The 25000-nt window shown below is 43.8% G+C and overlaps 1 protein-coding gene across 1 annotated transcript; it reads right to left on the minus strand.

Annotated features, from left to right (window-relative positions):
- Positions 1–12571: 12571 nt before the first annotated feature.
- Positions 12572–16847, minus strand: LOC139756225 (uncharacterized). The gene is made up of 4 exons (XM_071675382.1): positions 15990–16847; positions 15639–15826; positions 13442–15471; positions 12572–12740 (listed from the first exon to the last, which is right to left on the minus strand). The coding sequence occupies exons 1-4, from the start codon at positions 16747–16749 to the stop codon at positions 12572–12574; spliced, it is 3147 nt and encodes a 1048-aa protein (XP_071531483.1). The 5' UTR covers positions 16750–16847.
- Between the last annotated feature and the right edge of the window lie 8153 nt (positions 16848–25000).

Consider the following 25000-nt stretch of genomic DNA (forward strand, 5'->3'; position numbering starts at 1 on the left):
GAAAAAAAGGGCAAATGAGAGTTGGGGTGAGAGACTATCAGTAAATTTTAGGGAGAATAAAAAGATGTTCTGGAAGGAGGTAAATAGGGTGCGTAAGACAAGGGAGCAAATGGGAACTTCAGTGAAGGGCGTAAATGGGGAGGTGATAACAAGTAGTGGTGATGTGAGAAGGAGATGGAATGAGTATTTTGAAGGTTTGTTGAATGTGTCTGATGACAGAGTGGCAGATATAGGGTGTTTTGGTCGAGGTGGTGTGCAAAGTGAGAGGGTTAGGGAAAATGATTTGGTAAACAGAGAAGAGGTAGTAAAGCTTTGCGGAAGATGAAAGCCGGCAAGGCAGCAGGTTTGGATGGTATTGCAGTGGAATTTATTAAAAAAAGGGGGTGACTGTATTGTTGACTGGTTGGTAAGGTTATTTAATGTATGTATGACTCATGGTGAGGTGCCTGAGGATTGGCGGAATGCGTGCATAGTGCCATTGTACAAAGGCAAAGGGGATAAGAGTGAGTGCTCAAATTACAGAGGTATAAGTTTGTTGAGTATTCCTGGTAAACTATATGGGAGGGTATTGATTGAGAGGGTGAAGTGCGGTTTCAGAAGTGGTAGAGGATGTGTGGATCAGGTGTTTGCTTTGAAGAATGTATGTGAGAAATACTTAGAAAAGCAAATGGATTTGTATGTAGCATTTATGGATCTGGAGAAGGCATATGATAGAGTTGATAGAGATGCTCTGTGGAAGGTATTAAGAATATATGGTGTGGGAGGCAAGTTGTTAGAAGCAGTGAAAAGTTTTTATCGAGGATGTAAGGCATGTGTACGTGTAGGAAGAGAGGAAAGTGATTGGTTCTCAGTGAATGTAGGTTTGCGGCAGGGGTGTGTGATGTCTCCATGGTTGTTTAATTTGTTTATGGATGGGGTTGTTAGGGAGGTAAATGCAAGAGTCTGGAAGAGGGGCAAGTATGAAGTCTGTTGGGATGAGAGAGCTTGGGAAGTGAGTCAGTTGTTGTTCGCTGATGATACAGCGCTGGTGGCTGATTCATGTGAGAAACTGCAGAAGCTGGTGACTGAGTTTGGTAAAGTGTGTGGAAGAAGAAAGTTAAGAGTAAATGTGAATAAGAGCAAGGTTATTAGGTACAGTAGGGTTGAGGGTCAAGTCAATTGGGAGGTGAGTTTGAATGGAGAAAAACTGGAGGAAGTGAAGTGTTTTACATATCTGGGAGTGGATCTGTCAGCGGATGGAACCATGGAAGCGGAAGTGGATCATAGGGTGGGGGAGGGGGCGAAAATTTTGGGAGCCTTGAAAATGTGTGGAAGTCGAGAACATTATCTCGGAAAGCAAAAATGGGTATGTTTGAAGGAATAGTGGTTCCAACAATGTTGTATGGTTGCGAGGCGTGGGCTATGGATAGAGTTGTGCGCAGGAGGATGGATGTGCTGGAAATGAGATGTTTGAGGACAATGTGTGGTGTGAGGTGGTTTGATCGAGTAAGTAACGTAAGGGTAAGAGAGATGTGTGGAAATAAAAAGAGCGTGGTTGAGAGAGCAGAAGAGGGTGTTTTGAAATGGTTTGGGCACATGGAGAGAATGAGTGAGGAAAGATTGACCAAGAGGATATATGTGTCGGAGGTGGAGGGAACGAGGAGAAGAGGGAGACCAAATTGGAGGTGGAAAGATGGAGTGAAAAAGATTTTGTGTGATCGGGGCCTGAACATGCAGGAGGGTGAAAGGAGGGCAAGGAATAGAGTGAATTGGAGCGATGTGGTATACAGGGGTTGACGTGCTGTCAGTGGATTGAATCAAGGCATGTGAAGCGTCTGGGGTAAACCATGGAAAGCTGTGTAGGTATGTATATTTGCGTGTGTGGACGTGTGTATGTACGTGTGTATGGGGGTTGGGCCATTTCTTTCGTCTGTTTCCTCGCGCTACCTCGCAAACGCGGGAGACAGCGACAAAGTATAAAAAAAAAAAAAAAAAAAAAAAAATATATACACAGGTCAAGAGAAAGGTACAATAGGTGAAAAAGAGGGCAAATGAGAGTTGGGGTGAGAGAGTATCATTAAATTTTAGGAAGAATAAAAAGATGTTCTGGAAGGAGGTAAATAGAGTGCGTAAGGCAAGGGAGCAAATGGGAACTTCAGTGAAGGGCGCAAATGGGGAGGTGATAACAAATAGTGGTGATGTGAGAAGGAGATGGAGCGAGTATTTTGAAGGTTTGTCGAATGTGTTTAATGATAGAGTGGCATATATAGGGTGTTTTGGTCGATGTGGTGTGCAAAGTGAGAGGGTTAGGGAAAATGATTTGGTAAACAGAGAAGAGGTAGTAAAAGCTTTGCGGAAAATGAAAGCCGGCAAGGCAGCAGATTTGGATGGTATTGCAGTGGAATTTATTAAAAAAGGGGGTGACTGTATTATTGACTGGTTGGTAAGGTTATTTAATGTATGTATGACTCATGGTGAGGTACCTGAGGATTGGCGGAATGCGTGCATAGTGTCATTGTACAAAGACAAAGGGGATAAGAGTGAGTGCTCAAATTACAGAGGTATAAGCTTGTTGAGTATTCCTGGTAAATTATATGGGAGGGTATTGATTGAGAGGGTGAAGGCATGTACAGAGCATCAGATTGGGGAAGAGCAGTGTGGTTTCAGAAGTGGTAGAGGATGTGCGGATCAGGTGTTTGCTTTGAAGAATGTATGTGAGAAATACTTAGAAAAGCAAATGGATTTGTATGTAGCATTTATGCATCTGGAGAAGGCATATGCTAGAGTGGAAGGTATTAAGAATATATGGTGTGGGAGGCAAGTTGTTAGAAGCAGTGAAAAGTTTTTATCGAGGATGTAAGGCATGTGTACGTGTAGGAAGAGAGGAAAGTGATTGGTTCTCAGTGAATGTAGGTTTGCGGCAGGGGTGTGTGATGTCTCCATGGTTATTTAATTTGTTTATGGATGGGGTTGTTAGGGAGGTGAATGCAAGAGTTTTGGAAAGAGGGGCAAGTATGAAATCTGTTGGGGATGTGAGAGCTTGGGAAGTGAGTCAGTTGTTGTTCGCTGATGATACAGCGCTGGTGGCTGATTCATGTGAGAAACTGCAGAAGCTGGTGACTGAGTTTGGTAAAGTGTGTGAAAGAATAAAGATTAAGAGTAAATGAGAATAAGAGCAAGGTAATTAGGTACAGTAGGGTTAGGGTCAAGTCAATTGGGAGGTAAGTTTGAATGTAGAAAAACTGGAGGAAGTAAAGTGTTTTAGATATCTGGGAGTGGATCTGGCAGCGGATGGAACCATGGAAGCGGAAGTGGATCATAGGGTGGGGGAGGGGGCGAAAATCCTGGGAGCCTTGAAGAATGTGTGGAATTCGAGAACATTATCTCGGAAAGCAAAAATGGGTATGTTTGAAGGAATAGTGGTTCCAACAATGTTGTATGGTTGCGAGCGTGGGCTATGGATAGAGTTGTGCGCAGGAGGATGGATGTGCTGGAAATGAGATGTTTGAGGACAATGTGTGGTGTGAGGTGGTTTGATCGAGTAAGTAACGTAAGGGTAAGAGAGATGTGTGGAAATAAAAAGAGCGTGGTTGAGAGAGCAGAAGAGGTGTTTTGAAATGGTTTGGGCACATGGAGAGAATGAGTGAGGAAAGATTGACCAAGAGGATATATGTGTCGGAGGTGGAGGGAACGAGGAGAAGTGGGAGACCAAATTGGAGGTGGAAAGATGGAGTGAAAAAGATTTTGTGTGATCGGGGCCTGAACATGCAGGAGGGTGAAAGGAGGGCAAGGAATAGAGTAAATTGGATCGATGTGGTATACCGGGGTTGACGTGCTGTCAGTGGATTGAATCAGGGCATGTGAAGCGTCTGGGGTAAACCATGGAAAGCTGTGTAGGTATGTATATTTGCGTGTGTGGACGTATGTATATACATGTGTATGGGGGTGGGTTGGGCCATAGCTTTCGTCTGTTTCCTTGCGCTACCTCGGAAACGCGGGAGACAGCGACAAAAAAAAGAAATATATATATATATATATATATGTATTCATTATACTTAGTCGCTGTCTCCCGCGTCAGTAAGGCAGCGCAAAGAAACAGACGAAAGAATGTCCCGACCCACCTACATACACATGCATAAACATAAATGCCCAAACACGCACATATACATACCTATATATTTCAACGAATACCTACATGTACATATACAGACATGTACATATATACACGTGTACATATTCATTCTTGCTGCCTTTGTCCATTCCCTTGCTCACCCCGCCACACATGACACACACACACACACACACACACACACACACACACACACCACCCGCTCGAAGAAGACAAGAAAGGTCACGTTCGTTCACACTCAGACTCTAGCTGTCATGTGTAATGCACCGAAACCGCAGCTCCCATTCCACATCCAGGCCCCACAAAGCTTTCCATGGTTTACCCCAGACGCTTCACATGCCCTGGTTCAGTCCATTCAAAGCTCATTGATCCCAGTAAAACACATCGTTCCAATTCACTCTATTCCTTGCGCGCCTTTCACCCTCCTGTATGTTCAGGCCCTAATCGCTCAAAATCTTTTTTACTCCATTCTTTCACCTTCAGCATGGTTTTCCCATTTCTCGTTCCCTTCACCTCTGACACATATATCCTCTCTGTCAATCTTTTCTCACTCATTCTCTCCATGTAATCAAACCATTTCAATATACCCTCTTCTCCCCTCTCAACCACACTGTTTTTATCACTACAGATCTCTCTTACCCTTTCACTACTTACTCGATCAAATCACCTCACACCACATATTGTCCTCAAACATTTCATTTCCAACACATCCACTCTCCTCCGCACAACCTTATCTATACCCCATGCCCCGGAACCATATAACATTCTTGGAACCATTATTCCTTCAAACATACACATTTTTGCTTTCCGAGATAACGTTCTCGACTTCCACACATTTTTCAACGCTCCCAGAACCTTCGCCCCCTCCCCCACCCTGTGACTCACTTCCGCTTCCATGGTTCCATCCGCTACTACATCCACTCCCAGGTATATGAAACACTTCACTTCCTTCAGAATTCTCCATTCAGCCTTACTCCCAATTAAATTGTCCTTCAACTCTACTGAACCTAATAACCTTGCTCTTATTCACATTTACTCTCAGCTTTTTTCTTTCATACACTTTACTAATCTCAGTCATCAACTTCTTCAGTTTCTCACCCGAATCAATCACCCACCAGCAATGTATCATCAGAGAACAACAACTGAGTGACTTCCCAAGCCTCTCATCCACAACAGACTGAATACTTGCCCCTCTCTCCAAAACTCTTGCATTCACCTCCCTAACAACATCCATAAACAGATTAAACAAACCATGGAGACATCACGCACCCCTGCCGCAGACCGACATGGGAACCCATCACTTTCGTCTCTTCCTACTCGTACACATGCAGCTTACTTTCACACCATATACTCGTAATACCTTCAACAAAGCATCTCTATCAACTCAATCTTACGCTTTCTCCGTATCTATTGATGCTACATACAAATTTATCTGTTTTTCTAAGTATTTTTCACATACATTCTTCAAAGCAAACAACTGATCCACACATCCTCTACCACTTCTGAAACTACACTGCACTTCCCCAATCTGATGCTCTGTACATGGCTTTACTCTTTCGATCAATACCCTCCCATATGATTTCCCATATGATTATACCTCTGTAATTTAAACATTCACCTTTATCCCCTTTGCATCTGTACAATGCATGCATTCCGCCAATCCTCAGGCACTTCACCATGAACCATACATTCATCCCAGCTCTCATTTGCTCTCTTTTTCACCTCTTGCACCTTTTTCTTGACCTCTTGCCTCTTTCTGTTATACATCTCCCAGTCATTTGCACTACTTCACTGCAAAAATCGTCCAAACGCCTCTCTCTTCTCTTTCACTAACTATCTTACTTCTTCATCCCACCACTAACTACCCTTTCTAATCTGCCCAGGCATCTTTTGCGCAAGCCATCACTCCTTCCCTAAATACATCCCATTCCTCCTCCAATCCCCTTACGTCATCTACTCTCATCTTTTTCCATTCTGCACTCAGTCTCTCCAGGTACTTCCTCACACAAGTCTCCTTTCAAGGCTCACTTACTCTCACCACTCTCTTCACCTCTTGTCTAAAATCTCTACAATCTTCACCTTCGCCTCCACAACATAATGATCAGACATCCCTCCAGTTGCCCCTCTCAGCACATTAACATCCAAAGTTTCTCTTTCACGCACCTATCAATTATCACGTAATCCAAAAACGCTCTCTGGCCATCTCTCATACTTACATACGCATACTTATGTATATCTCTCTTTTTAACCAGGTATTTCCAATGACCAGTCCTTTTTCAGCCCACAAATCTACAAGCTCTTCACCATTTCCATTTACAACACTGAACACCCCATGTACACCAATTATTCTCTCACTGCCACATCATTCACCTTTGCATTCATATCACCCATCACTACGTATAATCCGGTCTCGTACAACAAAGCTGCTAACACACTCGCTCATCTGCTCCCAAAGCACTTGTCATGATCTTTCTTCTGATGACCAGGTGCATAGGCAACAATAATCACCAATCTCTCTCCATCTTCTTTCAGTTTTACCCATATCAATCTAGAGTTTACTTTCTTACACTCGTTCACATATTTCCACAACTTCTGCTTCAGGAGTAGTGCTACTCCTTCCTTTGCTCTTGTCCTCTCACCAACCCCTGACTTTACTCCCAAGACATTCCCAAACCACTCTTCCCCTTTACCCTTGAGCTTCGTTTCACTCAGAGCCAAAACATCCAAGATCCTTTCCTCAAACATACTAACTATTTCTCCTTTTTTCTCATCTTGGTTACATCCACATACATTTAGACACCCTAGTATGAGCCTTCAAGGAGGATGAGCACTCCCCGCATGACTCCTTCTTCTGTTTCCACTTTTAGAAAGTTAAAATACAAGGAGGGGATGGTTGACTGATTGGTAAGGATATTTAATGTATGTATGACTCATGGTGAGGTGCCCGAGGATTGACGGAATGCATGCATAGTGCCATTGTACAAAGAAAAAGGAGATAAAAGTGAGTGCTCAAATTACAGAGGTATAAGCTTGTTGAGTATTGCTGGTAAATTATATGGGAGGGTATTGATAGAGAGGGTGAAAGCATGTACAGAGCATCAGATTGGGGATGAGAAGTATGGTTTTTGAAGTGGTAACGGATGTGTGGATCAGGTGTTTGCTTTGAAGAATGTATGTGAGAAATACTTGGCAAAACAAATGGATTTGTATGTAGCTTTTGTGGATCCGGAGAAGGGGTATGATAGAGTTGATAGAGATGCTCTGTGGAAGGTATTAAGAATATATGGTGTAGGAGGCAAGTTGTTAGAAGCAGAGAAAAGTTTTTATAGAGGATTTAAGGCATGTGTACGAGTAGGAAGAGGGGAAAGATATTGGTTCTTAGTGAATGTCGGTTTGCGGCAGGGGTGCGTGATGTCTCCAAGGTTGTTTAATTTGTTTAAGGATGTTGTTGTTAGGGAGGGATATGCAAGAGTTTTGGAGAGAGGGGCAAGTATGCACTCTGTTGTGGATGAAATAGCTTGGGAAGTGAGTCAGTTGTTGTTCGCAGATGATACAGTGCTGGTGGCTGATTCAGGTGAGAATCTGCAGAAGCTGGTGACTGAGTTTGGTAAAGTGTGTGAAAGAAGAAGCTGAGAGTAAATGTGAATAAGAGCATTAGGTACAGTAGGGTTGATAGACAAGTTAATTGTGAGGTAAGTTTGAATGGAGAAAAACTGGAGGAAGTGAAGTGTTTTAGATATCTGGGAATGGATTTGGCAGCGGATGAATCCATGGAAGCGGAAGTGTCACAGGGCGGGGGAGGAGGCGAAAGTTCTGGAGGCGTTGAAAAATGTGTGGAAAGCGAGAACGTTATCTCGGAAAGCAAAAATGGGTATGTTTGAAGGAATAGTGGTTCCAACAATGTTATATGATTACGAGGCGTAGGCTATAGATAGAGCTGTGCGGAGGAGGGTGGATGTGTTGAAAATGAGATGTTTGAGGACAATATGTGGTGTGAGGTGGTTTGATCGAGTAAGTAATGAAAGGGTATGAGAGATGTGTGGTAATAAAAAGAGTGTGATTGAGAGAGCAGAAGAAGGTGTTTTGAAATGGTTTGGTCACATGGAGAGATGAGTGAGGAAATATTGACAAAGAAGACATATAAGTCAGAGGTGGAGGGAACGAGGAGAAAGGGAGACCAAATTGGAGGTGGAAAGATGGAGTGAAAAAGATTTTGAGCGATCGGGGCCTGAACATGCAGGAGGGTGAAAGGCGTGCAAGGAATTGAGTGAATTGGAACGACGTTGTATAACGGGGTTGACGTGCTGTCAGTGGATTGAACCAGGGCATGTGAAACGTTTAGGGTAAATCATGGGAAGTTTTGTGGGGCCTGGATGTGGAAAGGGAGGTGTGGTTTCGGTGCATTATACATGACAGCTAGAGTTAGTGTGAACGAATGTGGCCTTTATCATCTTTTCCTGGCGCTACCTCGCATGCATGCGGGGGGAGAGGGTTGTCATTTCATGTGTGGCGGGGTGGCGACGGGAATGACTGAAGGCAGCAAATATGAATTATATACATGTGCATGTATGTATTTCTGTATATGTATATATATGTATACGTTGAAATGTATTGGTATGTATATGTGCGTGTGTGGACGTGTATGTATATACATGTGTATGTGGGTGGGTTGGGCCATTCTTTCGTCTGTTTCCTTGCACTACCTCGGTAACGCGGGAGACAGCGACAAAGTATAAAAAATTAAAAAAACTATATGTAGATATATATGTGTGCGTTTATGAGCGTTTATGTATATACATGTGTATGTGGGTGGGTTGGGCCATTTCTCGTTTCCTGAAGTTACCTAGCTGACGCGGGAGACGGCGATGAATAATAATAATAATGATAAAATAATTGGTATTATTATAATTATCATTATCATTATGATGATGATAATAATGGTAATATATTGATGGTGAGCATAAGGTAGAAAGAATGCTTCCCATGTATTCCTTGAGTGTAGTAAAAGGTGTCTAAAAGGGGCTGGAGCGGGGAGTTGGAAATCCTCCCCTCCAGTTTTTACTTTTCTGAAAGAAGGACCAAAGAAGGAGGCCAAGTGAAGATTTCCCCTTTTGGGTTCAGTCCTTTGTTCTTAACGCTACCTTGCTAACGCGGGAAATGGCGAATATATATACAGATATATATCTTTTTCTTTTCTTCCATGCTATTCACCATTTCCCGCATTAGCGAGGTAGCGTTAAGAACAGAGGACTGGGCCTTTGAGGGAATATTCTCACCTGGCCCCCTTCTCTGTTCCTTCTTTTTTTTGGGAAAAAAAAAAAAATATATATAATATATATATATATATATATATATATATATATATATATATATATATATATATATATATATATATATATATATATATATATATATATATATATATATATTTATATATATTATATATATATATATTTATTATATATTTATATATAATATAAACATAACATATATATATATATATATATATATATATATATATATATATATTATATATATATATATATATATGTATATTATTTATTCTATATCTATTTTGCTTTGTCGCTGTCTCCCGCGTTAGCGAGGTAGCGCAAGGAAACAGACGAAAGAATTGCCCAACCCACCCACATACACATGTAATACATATACGTCCACACACGCACATATACAATACCTATACATCTCAATGTATACTATATATACACACAGACATAACATATATACACATGTACTAATTCTTACTTACTTGCCTTATTCATTTCCATCGCCACTCGCCACACATGGAATAACAACCCCCTCCCCCCTCAGTGTGCGAGGAAGTGTAGGAAAAGACAACAAAGGCCCCATTCGTTCACACTCAAGTCTCAGTGTTATGCAATAATGCACCGAAACCCCCAGCCTCCCTTTCCAACCCAGCCCCACAGAATTCCTTACCAGCTTCACATGCCTGTTCACCTACAGACGTCGATCCCGTATACCACATCGTTCCAATTCACTTAATTCTTGCACGCTTTCACCTCCTGCTGTTAGTCCATCACTCAAAATCTTTTATCATCTTTCCACCCAATTCTCCACTTCTCGTCCTCCACCTCTACACAATTCCCCTTGCAATCTTCCTCACTCATCTCTCCATGTGACCCAAACTATTCATCAAAACCCTCTTCTGCTCTCTCACACACTCTTTTTATTACCACTCACATTTGCTTACCCTACTTCTACTCGATCCCCACCTCACACAACATCTTTCCTCAAACATCCATCATCTCCACACTATCCACCTCCTGCGCACAACTCATTCATACCCACTCTTCGCAACCATACTCATTTTAATACCACATTCTTTCTTAACATCCTTCATTACTTATCGATCAAACATCTGTCCAAACATTCTTCAACGCATCCTCGACATTTATCGCCCCTACTCCTTCATCACATACCCAGCTTTCGCTCCATGTTCCACTCCGCTCAATCCTCCCAGATTTACGATTCACTTCCCGCTTCCATTTCCATCCCTGCAATCCACTCCAGAATCTAAACACTTCACTTCCCCATTTCTCCATTCAAACTTAGCCTCAATTGACTTGACCCTCAACCTTACTGTACCTAATAACCTTGTTCTTATTCACATTTACTCTTAACTTTCTTCTTTCACACACTTTACCAAACTCAGTCACCAGCTTCTGCAGTTTCTCACATGAATCAGCCACCAGCGCTGTATCATATAATATTCATTTTCCCGTGGATTCATAGGAATATATATATATATATATATATATATATATATATATATATATATATATATATATATATATATATATATATATATATATATATATATATATATATATCCATATATGTATATATCCAAATGGATTTGTATGTAGCATTTATGGATCTGGAGAAGGCATATGATAGAGTTGATAGAGATGCTCTGTGGAAGGTATTAAGAATATATGGTGTGGGTGGAAAGTTGTTAGAAGCAGTGAAAAGTTTTTATCGAGGATGTAAGGCATGTGTACGTGTAGGAAGAGAGGAAAGTGATTGGTTCTCAGTGAATGTAGGTTTGCGGCAGGGGTGTGTGATGTCTCCATGGTTGTTTAATTTGTTTATGGATGGGGTTGTTAGGGAGGTAAATGCAAGAGTTTTGGAAAGAGGGGCAAGTATGAAGTCTGTTGGGGATGAGAGAGCTTGGGAAGTGAGTCAGTTGTTGTTCGCTGATGATACAGCGCTGGTGGCTGATTCATGTGAGAAACTGCAGAAGCTGGTGACTGAGTTTGGTAAAGTGTGTGGAAGAAGAAAGTTAAGAGTAAATGTGAATAAGAGCAAGGTTATTAGGTACAGTAGGGTTGAGGGTCAAGTCAATTGGGAGGTGAGTTTGAATGGAGAAAAACTGGAGGAAGTGAAGTGTTTTAGATATCTGGGAGTGGATCTGGCAGCGGATGGAACCATGGAAGCGGAAGTGGATCATAGGGTGGGGGAGGGGCGAAAATTCTGGGGGCCTTGAAGAATGTGTGGAAGTCGAGAACATTATCTCGGAAAGCAAAAATGGGTATGTTTGAAGGAATAGTGGTTCCAACAATGTTGTATGGTTGCGAGCGTGGGCTATGGATAGAGTTGTGCGCAGGAGGATGGATGTGCTGGAAATGAGATGTTTGAGGACAATGTGTGGTGTGAGGTGGTTTGATCGAGTGAGTAACGTAAGGGTAAGAGAGATGTGTGGAAATAAAAAGAGCGTGGTTGAGAGAGCAGAAGAGGGTGTTTTGAAGTGGTTTGGGCACATGGAGAGGATGAGTGAGGAAAGATTGCCCAAGAGGATATATGTGTCGGAGGTGGAGGGAACAAGGAGAAGAGGGAGACCAAATTGGAGGTGGAAAGATGGAGTGAAAAAGATTTTGTGTGATCGGGGCCTGAACATGCAGGAGGGTGAAAGGAGGGCAAGGAATAGAGTGAATTGGAGCGATGTGGTATACCGGGGTTGACGTGCTGTCAGTGGATTGAATCAAGGCATGTGAAGCGTCTGGGGTAAGCTATGGAAAGCTGTGTAGGTATGTATATTTGCGTGTGTGGAGTATGTATATACATGTGTATGGGGGGGTTGGGCCATTTCTTTCGTCTGTTTCCTTGCGCTACCTCGCAACGCGGGAGACAGCGACAAAGTATAATAAAAAAAAATATATATATATATATATATATATTATATATATATATAACATTTGTTTCCACCTATATATATATATATATATATATATATATATATATATATATATATATATATATATATATAATATATATATATATATATAATATATATATATATATATATATAACATTTGTTTTCCACCTATTATATTATATATATTATATATATATATATATATATATATATATATATATATATATATATATATATTTACATTTGTTTCCACCTATATTTATCATATCCTACCACTGTCTCTGCCTCACTGGTTCCCACAGTTTGATTGCTGTCTCTTTACTGCGGTCACTTGTGTCGCCGTGACCCTCTGGCTTGGGCCGGTGTTCACGATCCTTGTGATGACGATGAAGTGGGTCTTCCTCCTTACTGTAGTAAAGCTGTAGATGATAACCTGATCTGTGAACACCTCGGGTCTGGATAACATGATATAGCTTCAGCTCGTCCTCCACTAATCCTCTGGGCCTTACGCTTCAGCCGGTCCTCCACTAACTGTCTGGTCCTTAAGCTTGAGCTGATCCATCACTAACCCTCTGGTCCTTAAGCTTCAGCTGGTCCACCACTAGCCCTCTGGTCCTTAAGCTTCAGCTAGTCCTTTACTAATCCTCTGGTCCCTAAGCTTCAGCTGGTCCACCACTCGCTCTCTGGTCCCTATGCTTCAGCTGGTCCACCACTAGCCTCTGGTCCTTAAGTTTCAGCTAGTCCTCTACTAATCCTCTGGTCCTTAAGCTTCAGCTGGTCCACCACTAGTCCTCTGGTCCTTAGGCTTCTGCTGGTCCACTACTAATTCTCTGGTCCTTAAGCTTCAGCCGGTTCTCCGTAAACCTCTGGTCCTTAAGCTTCAGCTGGTCCTTCACTAACCCTCTGGTACTTAAGCTTCAGCTGATCCACCACTAAACATCTGGTCCTTAAGCTTTAGCTGGTCCTTCACTATCCCTCTGGTACTTAAGCTTCAGCCAGCCCTCCACTAACCCTCTGGCACTTAAGCTTCAGGTTTCCCTCAGGTAAACCTCTGGCCTTGCCTCTTGATAGCCAACGGCGACTGTTAAACTCTCCCCAGCCACATGCGAGCCAAGACCAGGTGTATCTACAGCATGTACCCTCGAGCAGACCTTCCCCAGAAGCTGAAGTGACCGTTGTTCCTCACGCGGTCTGTGCTCACGTCTCCATCTGCAGTGGTGAGGAACCCCGTGACGTCATCTTTGCCTTCTGTGACGTCATGCTTCTCTGTGATGTAACCCTCTTTTGCCATGACGTCATAGGGACCTTGCTCGAGATCGGTGGTGCGGCTTTCTTTATCTAGGCTGTGTGGGTTGATTGGGATAAGAGGTCTTCGCGAAGTAGTGGTAGCTGAGGTAGTAGTGGTTGTGGTAGTGGTGGTTGTGGTAGTGGTGGTTGTTGTCGTAGTTGTAGTGGTGGTTGATGTCGTGGTAGTAGTGGTTGGTTCCGTTGTGGTGGTGGTAGTTGGCTCTGGGGTTGTTGTTGTTGTTGCTGGTGTTGTTGGCTCTGGTGTTGTCGTGACTGTAGTTGGTTCTGTTGTTGTTGTTGTTGTTGGCTCAGGCGGTGATATCGTCCCTGGCGTTGTTGTGGTTGTGGATGGTTCAGTGGTTGTAGTTGGCTCAAGCGGTGATGCTGTAGTTGGTTCCGGTGTTGTAGATGGCCCAGGTGGTGGTGTTGTAGTCTGGATCTGTGTAGTTGGTGCAGGTTCAGCTGTAGTCGTGAGTTCAGTTGTGGTGATAGGTCCAAGGGTTGTAGGTTCACCTGAGGTGGTAGGTACGTCTACAGGTACATCCGTAGTTGTGGGTGCTGTTATTGTACTCAGCTCAGGTGAAGTAGTAGGCTCTGCTGTGGTTGTAGGTACGGCTGTAGTAGTTGTGGTTGTAGGTAAAGTTGTGGTAGTAGGCTCTGCTGTGGTTGTTGGTACTGTTGTGGTAGTAGATTCAGTCGTGGTTGTAGGTACTTGTGTGGTAGTAAGCTCAGTTGTGGTTGTAGGTACTTGTGTGGTAGTAAGCTCAGTTGTGGTTGTAGAGACAGCAGTAGTAGTAGGCTCCACTGTGGTTGTAAGTGCGGCTGTGGAAGTGGGCTCAGCTGTGGTTGTAGGTATAGCTGTGTCTGTAGATACGGCTATGGTCGTAGATACGGCTGTAGTAGTAGGCTCAGCTGTGGTTATTGGTATGGCTGAGGTAGTAGGCTCACCTGTTGTTGTAGGTAAGGCTGTGGTGGTAGGCTCTACTGTGGTAATAGGTAAAGCTGTGGTAGTAGGCTCTGCTGTTGTTGTAGGTATGGCAGTGATAGTAGGCTCAGCTGTGGTTGTAGTGATGGCTGTGATAGTAGGCTCAGCTGTGGTTGTAGGTATGGCTGAGGTAGTAGGGTCAGCTGTTGTGGGTAAGGCCGTAGTAGTAGGCTCTACTGTGGTAATAGGTAAAGCTGTGGTAGCAGGCTCAGCTGTGGTTGTAGGTACTGTTGTGGTAGTAGGCTCAGCTGTGGTTGTAGGTATTGGTGTGATAGTAGACTCAGCTGTGGCTGTATGTGTGGCTGTGGTAGTAGGCTCAGCTGTGGTTGTAGGTGCGTCTGTGGTAGTGGACTCAGCTGTGGTTGTAGGTACAGCTGTCGTAGTAGGCTCAGCTGTGGTTGTAGGTATAGCTGTCGTAGTAGGATCAGCTGTGGTTGTAGGTAAAGCTGTGGTAGTAGGCTCAGCTGTGGTTGTGGTAGTAGGCTCAGCTGTGGTTGTAGGTACGGCTGTGGTAGTAGGTACGGTTTTGGTAGTAGGCTCAGCTGTGGTTGCAGGTACGGTTGTGGTAGTAGGCTCAGCTGTGGTTGTAGGTACGGCTGTGGTTGTAGGTACGGTTGTGGTAGTAGGCTCAGCTGTGGTTGCAGGTACGGTTGTGGTAGTAGGCTCAGCTGTGGTTGTAGGTACGGCTGTGGTTGTAGGTACGGTTGTGGTAGTAGGCTCAGCTGTGGTTGCAGGTACGGTTGTGGTAGTAGGCTCAGCTGTGGTTGCAGGTACGGTTGTGGTAGTAGGCTCAGCTGTGGTTGTAGGTACGGTTGTGGTAGTAGGCTCAGCTGTGGTTGTAGGTACGGTTGTGGTAGTAGGCTCAGCTGTGGTTGCAGGCACGGTTGTGGTAGTAGGCTCAGCTGTGGTTGTAGGTACGGTTGTGGTTGTAGGTACGGTTGTGGTAGTAGGCTCAGCTGTGGTTGCAGGTACGGTTGTGGTAGTAGGCTCAGCTGTGGTTGTGTGGTACGGTGCTGTTGTAGGGTTGTAGGTACGGTTGTGGTAGTAGGCTCAGCTGTGGTTGCAGGTACGGTTGTGGTAGTAGGCTTAGCTGTGGTTGTAGGTACGGCTGTGGTTGTAGGTAAGGTTGTGGTTGTAGGCTCAGCTGTGGTTGTAGGTACGGTCGTGGTAGTAGGCTCAGCTGTGGTTGTAGGTACAGCTGTGGTTGCAGGTACAGTGGTGGTAGCGGGTTCACCTGTGGTTGTAAGTACACCTGTAGTTGTAGGTAAGGCTGAAGTAGTAATCCCAGCTGTGGTAGTGGGTTCAGCTGTGATTGCAGTTGCGGTTGTAGAAGTAGGCTCTGCGGTGGTTGTAGGTACGACTGTAGTAGTAGGCTCAGCTGTGGTTGTGGATACGGTTGTGGTTGTTGGATCAGCTGTGGTTGTAGGTATGGTTGTGGTAGTGGGTCACTGTGGTTGTTGGTGCACCTGTAGTGGTAGGCACAGCTGTGGCTGTAGGTACAGTTGTGGTAGTGGGCTCAGTTGTGGTTGCAGGTACTGCTGAGGTTGTAGGTGCGTTTGTAGTAGTAGGCTCAGCTGTGGTTATAGGTAATGCTGTGGTAGTAGGCTCTGCTGTAGTTTTAGGCAAGGTCGTGGTAGTGGGATCAGCTGTGGTTGTAGGTTCGACTGTAGTATTAGGCTCAGTTGTGGTTGTAGGTACTGTTGTGGTAGTGGGATCAGCTGTGGTTGTAGGCACGATTGTAGTGTTAGGCTCAGTTGTGGTTGTAGGTGCAGTTGTAGTAGTGGGATCACCTGTGGTTGTAGGTTCGACTGTAGTATTAGGCTCAGTTGTGGTTGTAGGTACTGTTGTGGTAGTAGGCTCAGCTGTGGTTGTAGGTATTGCTGTGGTAGTTTGCTTAGGTGTGGTTGTAAGAATTTGTGTGGTAGTAGGCTTTGGTGTGGTTGTAGGTATTGCTGTGGTAGTTTGCTCAGGAGTGGTTGTAAGAATTTGTGTGGTAGTAGGCTCTGCTGTGGTTGTAGGTATTGCTGTGGTAGTTTGCTCAGTCGTGACTGTAGGCACAGACGTTGTCGTAGTTTCAGCTGTGGTTGAAGGAAGAGCTGTGTGTGGTGTGTTTGTGGTAGGTGGAAGTGTAGTAATGTTTGTCTGGCGAAGTGGCACTAGGGTTCCAGGCACCATCCCCGAGCCTGTAGGAAGGTAACCTTCCTTGGGGATAAATACGTGAGTGGGTTGACCAGTCGTCCCAGACAGATACACCAAAAGAGGAGGCAGACGTCCAGAGTCACTGGGACGACTGGGATGGACGAAGAAGGGAGACGACAGCCCTCCACTGGAGACAGAACCTGACGGGTAACTCGGTATAACCAGCCCACCATTACCAGGCCAGAACCACTGGCGTTCGGGACGATTAAGAAAGGTTGCTGTTCCCCACCACCTGAACCAGTACCATCTGAGGTTTGTCCTTCTGTGCTTGTGTCTGAACCATCTGGCTGTGGTGCTACTGATCCAGTACCTGAAGTTTGTCCTCCGGTATCTGCACCGGCGCCATCTGAAGTTTGTCCTCCAGTGTCTGTGCCAGAACCATCTGAAGTTTGTCCTCCAGTGTTTGCACCGGCGCCATCTGGCTGTGGGGCTGTTTCCCCAGCTTCTGAGGTTTGTCCTCCAGCGTCGCTGCCAGAACCATCTGATGAGGGGCTAGTTTCCCCAGTACCTGAACCTGAACCCGGAGATTGTCCCAACCCAGGGTTTCCGCTATTAACTGTTGAAGTACCATCTGGATGTGGCACAATAAAGAAGGGGTGTCCCCCCGTGCTAGAACCACCTGGCAGGTTCAACACAAACAATGGGTACAGTCCAGCTGTACCAGAACCCGACCCAGTACCTGATCCTGAACCAAATGGCTTTGACAGAACCAAAAAAGGTCGCGAACCTGTTCCAAATCCACTTGGATGGTTCAGGAAAAAACAGTGGATGCTGTCCACCACTCCCTGTACCGAGACCACCTGGATGGCTTGGCAGGATAATAACCGGAGATTGTCCTCCTGCAGATGTACTAACACTCACAAGACCCACACCAGTTGGTCTCTGTGTGCCCAGACTAAGAAGTGACTGCAGGAGCCCTTGGAAAGCACCATGTGTGCCTGCTTGTGTACCTGCAAGGGGCATGATGGGTCTCCATACCCAGAATCCTTGATTCTGGTTCTGAGTCTGGGTCTGAGTTACGTCAATAGATACTGGTGGTCTAACAGCCTCCCGATTGGCAATTGGATCTTCCTGTTGCTCGGAGGTCGTTGTGATGCTTTGTGACTGGCTGATCGCGTCTTCCGTGTCTTCGTTATCGTCCGAGTTCGACGTCTCGTTATAAGATAGTTCTAGACTACCATCTCGAGTGTTCTGGTAGGAAACATCTAAAGCTGGGTTGTTCTGAGGGGATGGTGTGGCTACTGCTGTCCCGGCGGATTCCTCAGTCGGTGCCGTCAGAGATACAGTCACTAACTCCTCCTCAAACAAACTTTCTAAAACTTTTATCAGTGAAGGTAAGTGAATTTTATTCATTTGCAGATCTGCAGCTGCTTCCTGCCAAAACGATTGGTAAATACGGCAATGAGGATGTGACTGCACTTCCTTCAGGCAGTGTAAAAGAATTATTAGTAGTGCTGTCTAAGACTGCACTGTTGGAATGACTTTCCGAGCTATTAATGTGAACAGCGTGTGAAGACTGATTACCATGAGAGTCATGCGAACCTCCAAAGTGGTTCTCATAACCAATGCTGGCCATGAGTCCGTCGACGACGGTTTTGGTGGCCTCCTGCAATACAGAGATTAAGTTGCTAGAGGCGCCACCATTGTCCAACGGGATTGCTGGGATGTTCTGGTCGGAATTCTCTTTTAATTCATAACTGGAAGATGCAGTGGAAGGTGAGGAAACAACGGGAATAGTGGAAGTACTTGAGGAACTTACTGGCTGTTCTGGAAGCGTTTCAAGTTTTTCCTCAAGAACATTATGAAGTTTTTGCAGTGTGGTGCGAATGCCGAAGTCCGGAACACCCCCATGAAAGACCACTGTTCTGTTCTTGTATTGGAAAGGGACACTAGTGATTACGGGTGAGCTGGGTGTTGCCTGGTTCATGACACTAACGAGGATGTTTGGCCTAGAAGGCTGGTGGTAACTTGGTATGATGGAGTCCTTGAGGCGCTGCGACAGAGGAACATAACCTCCTGTGCTTGCAGCTACTCCTATCCGAGAAGGTAGAACTTGGCTCCAATGAGGCTCCTGTGTTTCACGATACTCGTCTAAACCAATATCGCCTCCACCCGATACGTGATTGTCCGAGTTGGAAAGTTTGCCTTGAAAAAATTCAAAATGGTCATCTTCCTTTCCACTCCCTCCCACGGTATTGTTAACCTTGTTATCTTCATGACTTTCAAGAGACGACTGGTGTGGGTGAGTGTGCTGGTCTCCCAGGTATTCTCTGACGACAGCCATCAGGTACAGGATTTCAGTCTCTAGCAAATTGGCCCTTGAAACGCCTCTTGTAAAGACGTCCAATTTATACAACACACTTTCCATAGCTCCAGTAGCCACTAGGCCATCTTGCACTAAGTCGTGGTGTATCTGTTGGCCATCACGCAGCTCATTCATTATGCCACGGAACTCTGTCAGATATTTGTAGTCATTCTCGACAGGTTGAGTTGGACTGGCTGGGGAGTCGCTGTGCCCCGGTGTGCCTACAGCTCCAGCTTCACTCAGTTCGTAGATGTAGTCACCCGTATTTTTCTGGTCTCTCGCAATACTATCGTTAACTCTCTCAACAACCTTTTCTTTGTGTGTTTTAGTGCTATATTTTGAGCTACCATGTAAACTACCAGATACCTTTGTTTTACCGTAATTGAGGATCCTTTGTCATCCCCCACCTGCGTAATTTCAGAGCCATCGTAAACATTACTTACGCTCTTCCAGTTGGAGCTCGGGAGTTGCCCTCCAAATCCCTGTGGGAAAGAGCTTCCGTCCCACGGCAGACCATAATGATGCCGGCGATGTCCCTTAGTATTACCTCCAGGAGTCATTCTCGCGTTACCTACCTCTATCATGACACTGAAATCATTAGCGTTTAAGGAATCAAAACCTAATTGTCCAGTCCTTATTTTCCCTAAATATGTCTCATTGTCATCGTTATTGGCGTTCACAGAGTTTACAATTGTTTTTGCTTCACGTGCGCCAGTTTTGCTGTGCAAATTATTAGTGTTTACAGAACCTACATCTAGCCTCCTCTCAAAAAACTCTGCGGGAACGGAATAACTAGGTACAGTTGCCTTCGCGTCTGACTTATAATCATGATTGGAATTTTCCAAGTCGCCATTCAGACTGACCTGCGATGATGTTCTATAAGAATTTTCTTCATTTTGTTCGATGCCACCTGTATGACTAGCAATTTAAGTTGCTCAACAGATGTAGAAGACAGAGTTACAGGCGGGTTAAGGGCTCCTCCAGGAAGCTGTTTTACAGGTAGGTTAAGATGCCCGGAGGACTTAGACACAAACAGACCAAGAGCTTCATGGAAGGGGTATGCGACAGGCACAAGAAGATCAGACTTAAAGGATGGCTTTAGGAGAAAGTCAAGAAAGTGTTGGTGGGTGTGTATGTATACGTCATTGCCACCTTGGCGAAGCTGTTGTGGTAGACTGGAGATGGATGGTATATACAGAGCATCAAGATTTGTTTCCCTGGGTGGGTATGTGTCTCGAAGTGGCGATGGAGGCTTGTCACGGTCGGGAAAAATGACTCTCAGTCCAGTGAAGTCGGGTCGTCGTGTGTCGTCGGGTGGTGTTGGGTCCAGTTGGGTGGAGTCATCCGATGTCGGGCTGAGTCGAAAGGTGTGGACTGGTGTCCGGTGCAGGCCAGTGTCGTGCGGGTACTGAATGACTATCACATGTAGGCGAATGATCGGTCCATGATCTTGCCAATGTATAGCGAATCCTGAAGCATGAGTACCTATGAAAGGAGTAAGGTAGTATGGTCCATGATCCAGTCGTCTCACTTCTAAATGCTGTCGAATCACATGCACATGCTTTAAATAATCATTGAAAAAATCAAAACAATTGTCAAGCAATGTAATCTATGAACCAGTCCATGTAATAAACTATGATAAGCACAATGTAATAAAGCTTGCAAATCAAATTTCCTTCGTCAAGTTAGCCTCTTGTTATTTGCTGTCATAAAACAAATTGAAGCGGTGTTCAGTGTTCCAGAGCAATCCACGGATGGTGACACTCATGTTCTGTATTGTTATTTCCTTTATCAAAAACTTGTTGTTTACAAGATGGAAGATATGACTGTGCCCAGTGGGTTCTTGAGACTCCACAACCTAAGTGTAAAGGTTCTTATGGTTTATTCGATCACTTAATAACATATAACTATGGACCAGACTTGTATATTATAAAGTAACTGAAGCATAGACATTGTATCACGAAGGATCAAGAATCAATGCAGAGACCGGGTCTTTTGAGGCTGTTTGCAATAACGGCAGATGTCGTACAGTGAGAGATGAGTGTGGTAAGAGTAGGAAGGTATATAAAGATGTTTCAAAAAGAAAAACCTACAAGCTATTTACAACTACAGAGGCTCAAATGATTATAGTCGAGGACTTGAGGCGAAATATTTATCAATTATCTTCCTAAACTTATCTTTGGTACTGCTTTCAACCACTCTAACTGGTAAAACATTTCGCGTGTAGCAGTCCTACGTAACCAAGTTAAGTCGCCTACATGATCACTAACCTCGACACATGACCTCAGCAAACCGCACTCCTCCCCGCCCCTCCACCTTCCCCCTACTAAACCTATGTCATCTTCTGTACTCTCCTCGCACTGGGTCTTCCACATACTCTCACATCTCCAGGAGGCCAAGGTGTGTGGATCAGATGTCATGTCTCCTCGAGTTCTAAAGGAGTTTGCCTACTTTGTGAACATGAACTCAGCGCCGTGTTGTTGCTGAGATTCCCGTTTTCTGGTCCTTATAATAATGATAATGATAATAATAATGATAATAATAATGATAATGATAATAATAATGATAATTATCCCTGGGGATAGGTAAGAAAGAATACTTCCCACGTATTCCCTGCGTGTCGTAGAAGGCGACTAAAAGGGAAGGGAGCGGGGGCTGAAAATCTTCCCCTCTCTCTTTTTTTTTTTTTTTCCAAAGGAAGGAACAGAGAAGGGGGCCGGGTGAGGATATTCCCTCAGAGGCCCAGTCCTCTGTTCTTAACGCTACCTCGCTGAGGTGGGAAATGGCGAATAGTATGAAAGAAAAGGAGAAAGAATAATGATAATGATTATGATAATGATAATAATAATAATAATAATAATAATAATAATAATAATGATAATAATAATGATAATAATAATGATTATCATTACTATTATTATTATTATCATCATTATTATTATTATTATTATTATTATTATTATTATTATTATTATCATTATTATTATTATTATCATCATCATTATTATTATTATCATTACTATTATTTTTATAATTATCATTAATATCATCATTATTATTATCGTTTTTACTATCATTATCATATAATGATAATAATAATAATAATAATAATAATAATAATAATAATAACAATAATAATAATCATTATTACTTGCAGTTAGGAAATCTACATATGTAGCAATATAGGAATTCATAAACAAGTAAACAATTCTGATCTCACCACGTCGTCTGCCTGTGAACAATATAAGTAATATTTCTCACAACAGAAAAGTTCTTTTTCTTTTCTTAACGAAATACAAAAAGTTTGAATGTTATGAATCATCTCACGAATGGAAGAGGTTCAGGTGAAGACGAGAAGATGTTTTCACGGATTTCCTAACTTGGCAACTCGAGGACCAACAGTGTTGCATGAGGAAACACATTTGTTAACACGACTTATCATAATTATATTCTCTGCGTTAGAACTGTATGTATGTCAACTTAATATTTGCTGGGACGACACGTACTGCAGTCATGTCCGTCCACCAGGATGAAGTGTGTGTGGCAGTGTGGGTGTCAGGCTGTGGATTGTGCCTCATACCGTCACCCATGATACCTCCTAAAGTGCCCCACCCCCAGTGATTGCAGTGCACACACACACACACACACACACACACACACACACACACACACACACACACACATTAACATTAAGTGTTACGGGCCTCCATGGTGTAGTGGTCAACCTTACTCCACACGAGGCAGCAGGGACCAGCCTAGATCGGACCCGCAAGGGTTGGAATCTTGGCGTAGCAGTCGCCCTACATCGAACCTTGGTGTTCATCCTTCCCTCGGTGCTTCTCGAGAAATGTGTGTGTGTGTGTGTGGTGTGTGTGTGTGTGTGTGTGTGTGTGTGTGTGTGTGTGTGTGTGTACAAGAGTGAAGGCATAGTTCAGTAACTAAAGCAACTATTTGTGCAGTTGGGGGTTGGTAGGCTTCGACATTTAATGGGGGGGGTTGATGTGCCTGTCATCACCAAGCACCAGTCTTCAGTAATCATCAGAGGAGTGTGTTGTTATATGGGAATAATTTATCAGTTATGTATATGATTATTGTCTCACACTGTACGGAAATAGCTGTTACTCCGCTTGATGTATGGTTCATGTAGCAACGCACCATACATGGGCTATGGTCGCAGTGCATGGTTCGTTTTGACGGTTTATTGTCATCGAATAATGGTATCATGAATCCGAGTTCGTTCATTATATACCTGGTTCACGAGACGTTTCATTGTCGGCTATGTGACATATTGCTTCTCATGTGACATATTTGCTTCTCATGCCATTCGTCATGGAAACCTCACGGGACACGCGGGGAGACATAGTCACCCTTTTCGATGAGGGTCACAGCATTTTTGAAATTGCCCGGCTGCAGGTCGGCGTCCGCCGGAGGACCATCTCTCCATGGATCAGGCGATACCGCTGACCAGCAACGGAGCGGCCCACCACGCAGCGCTACCCCGGGGAAGGACCAGGTTGATCGGTTTCATCTGTAATTATGCCGTTATATGAGGGTAAAAATGGGATAAACGTAAATATAAAAAAAAATAGAATTCCGTGACTAATATCCATTAGTCGGGAGGGCAGTTATACGTGGTACTTCACCTAAACAGACCCCAGTAACTGCTCACTGATGACGACCCGTGCACGAGCGGGCCTGCAGTGCAGCATTCACACAGTCCGACACTGGGCGTCACGGTCGTAGAGCGGCACGCAAGCACGTGTTGAGTGAGCACCACGTGGAGGCCAGACTGGAATATGCACTTGAGTATGCTGACAAGGACGACAACTGTTGGGACAAAGTAGTATTCTCTGATGAAAAATCCTTTTCCACCGACGGTCCCACATGTAAACAATATGTCTGGCTGATAGTTAATAGCAAGAGTGTAGCTCTATTTTGAAGTGCGCAGTGGATGACTATGTGTGTCTGTTTGTTCATTCGATTCCTTTGAATATTAGCTGAAACGGCACAGGCAACCGAAGCCATAATCGAGGCCATCCTATTAAAGCTATATATATATATATATATATATATATATATATATATATATATATATATAAATATATATATATATATATAATATATATATATATATATATATATATATAATATATATATATATATATATATATATATATATATATATATATATATATATATATATATATAATAAATGTTTTCTTATTTTTTATACATTGTCGCTGTCTCCCGCGTTAGCGAGGTAGCGCAAGTAAACAGACGAAAGAATGGCCCAACCCACCCACATAAACATGTACATACATACACGTCCACACATGCACATATACATACCTATACATCTCAACGTAGACACACACAGACATATACATATATACACATGTACATAATTCATACTGTCTGCCCTTATTCATTTCCGTCGCCACCCCGCCACGCATGAAATGACAATCCCCCCCCCCCCTATGTGCGCGACGTAGCGCTAGGAAAACACAACAAAGGCCACATTCGTTCACACTCAGTCTCTAGCTATCATGTATAATGCACCGAAACCACAGCTCCCTTTCCACATCCAGGCCCCAAAAAACATTCCATGGTTTACCCCAGACGCTTCACATGCTCTGGTTCAATCCATTGACAGCACGTCCACCCGGTATGCCACATCGTTCCAATTCACTCTATTCCTTTCACGCCTTTCAACCTCCTGCATATTCAAGCCCCAATCACTCAGAATCTTTTTCACTCCATCTTTCCACCTCCAATTTGGTCTAACACTTCTCATTCCCTCCACCTCTGACACATATATCCTCTTTCTCAATCTTTCCTGAATCATTCTCTCCATGTGACCAAACCATTTCAAAACACCCTCTTCTGCTCTCTCAACCACACTCTTTTTATTACCACACATGT

This window comes from Panulirus ornatus, chromosome 21 (genome assembly GCF_036320965.1).
Source record: "Panulirus ornatus isolate Po-2019 chromosome 21, ASM3632096v1, whole genome shotgun sequence".
NCBI lineage: Eukaryota > Metazoa > Arthropoda > Malacostraca > Decapoda > Palinuridae > Panulirus > Panulirus ornatus.

Excerpts from the sequence above, each read along its gene's own strand:
- LOC139756225 (XM_071675382.1), bottom strand. The coding sequence starts at position 16,749 with ATGGTGCCTGGAACCCTAGTGCCACTTCGCCAGACAAACATTACTACA. Across the intron at positions 15,827-15,989 it reads CAACCATACCTACAACCACA|GTGTACTTACAACCACAGGT; the intron begins GCTGATCCAACA and ends CTACAACTACAG. Across the intron at positions 12,741-13,441 it reads TGGGGAAGGTCTGCTCGAGG|ATCAGGTTATCATCTACAGC; the intron begins GTACATGCTGTA and ends AGGTGTTCACAG.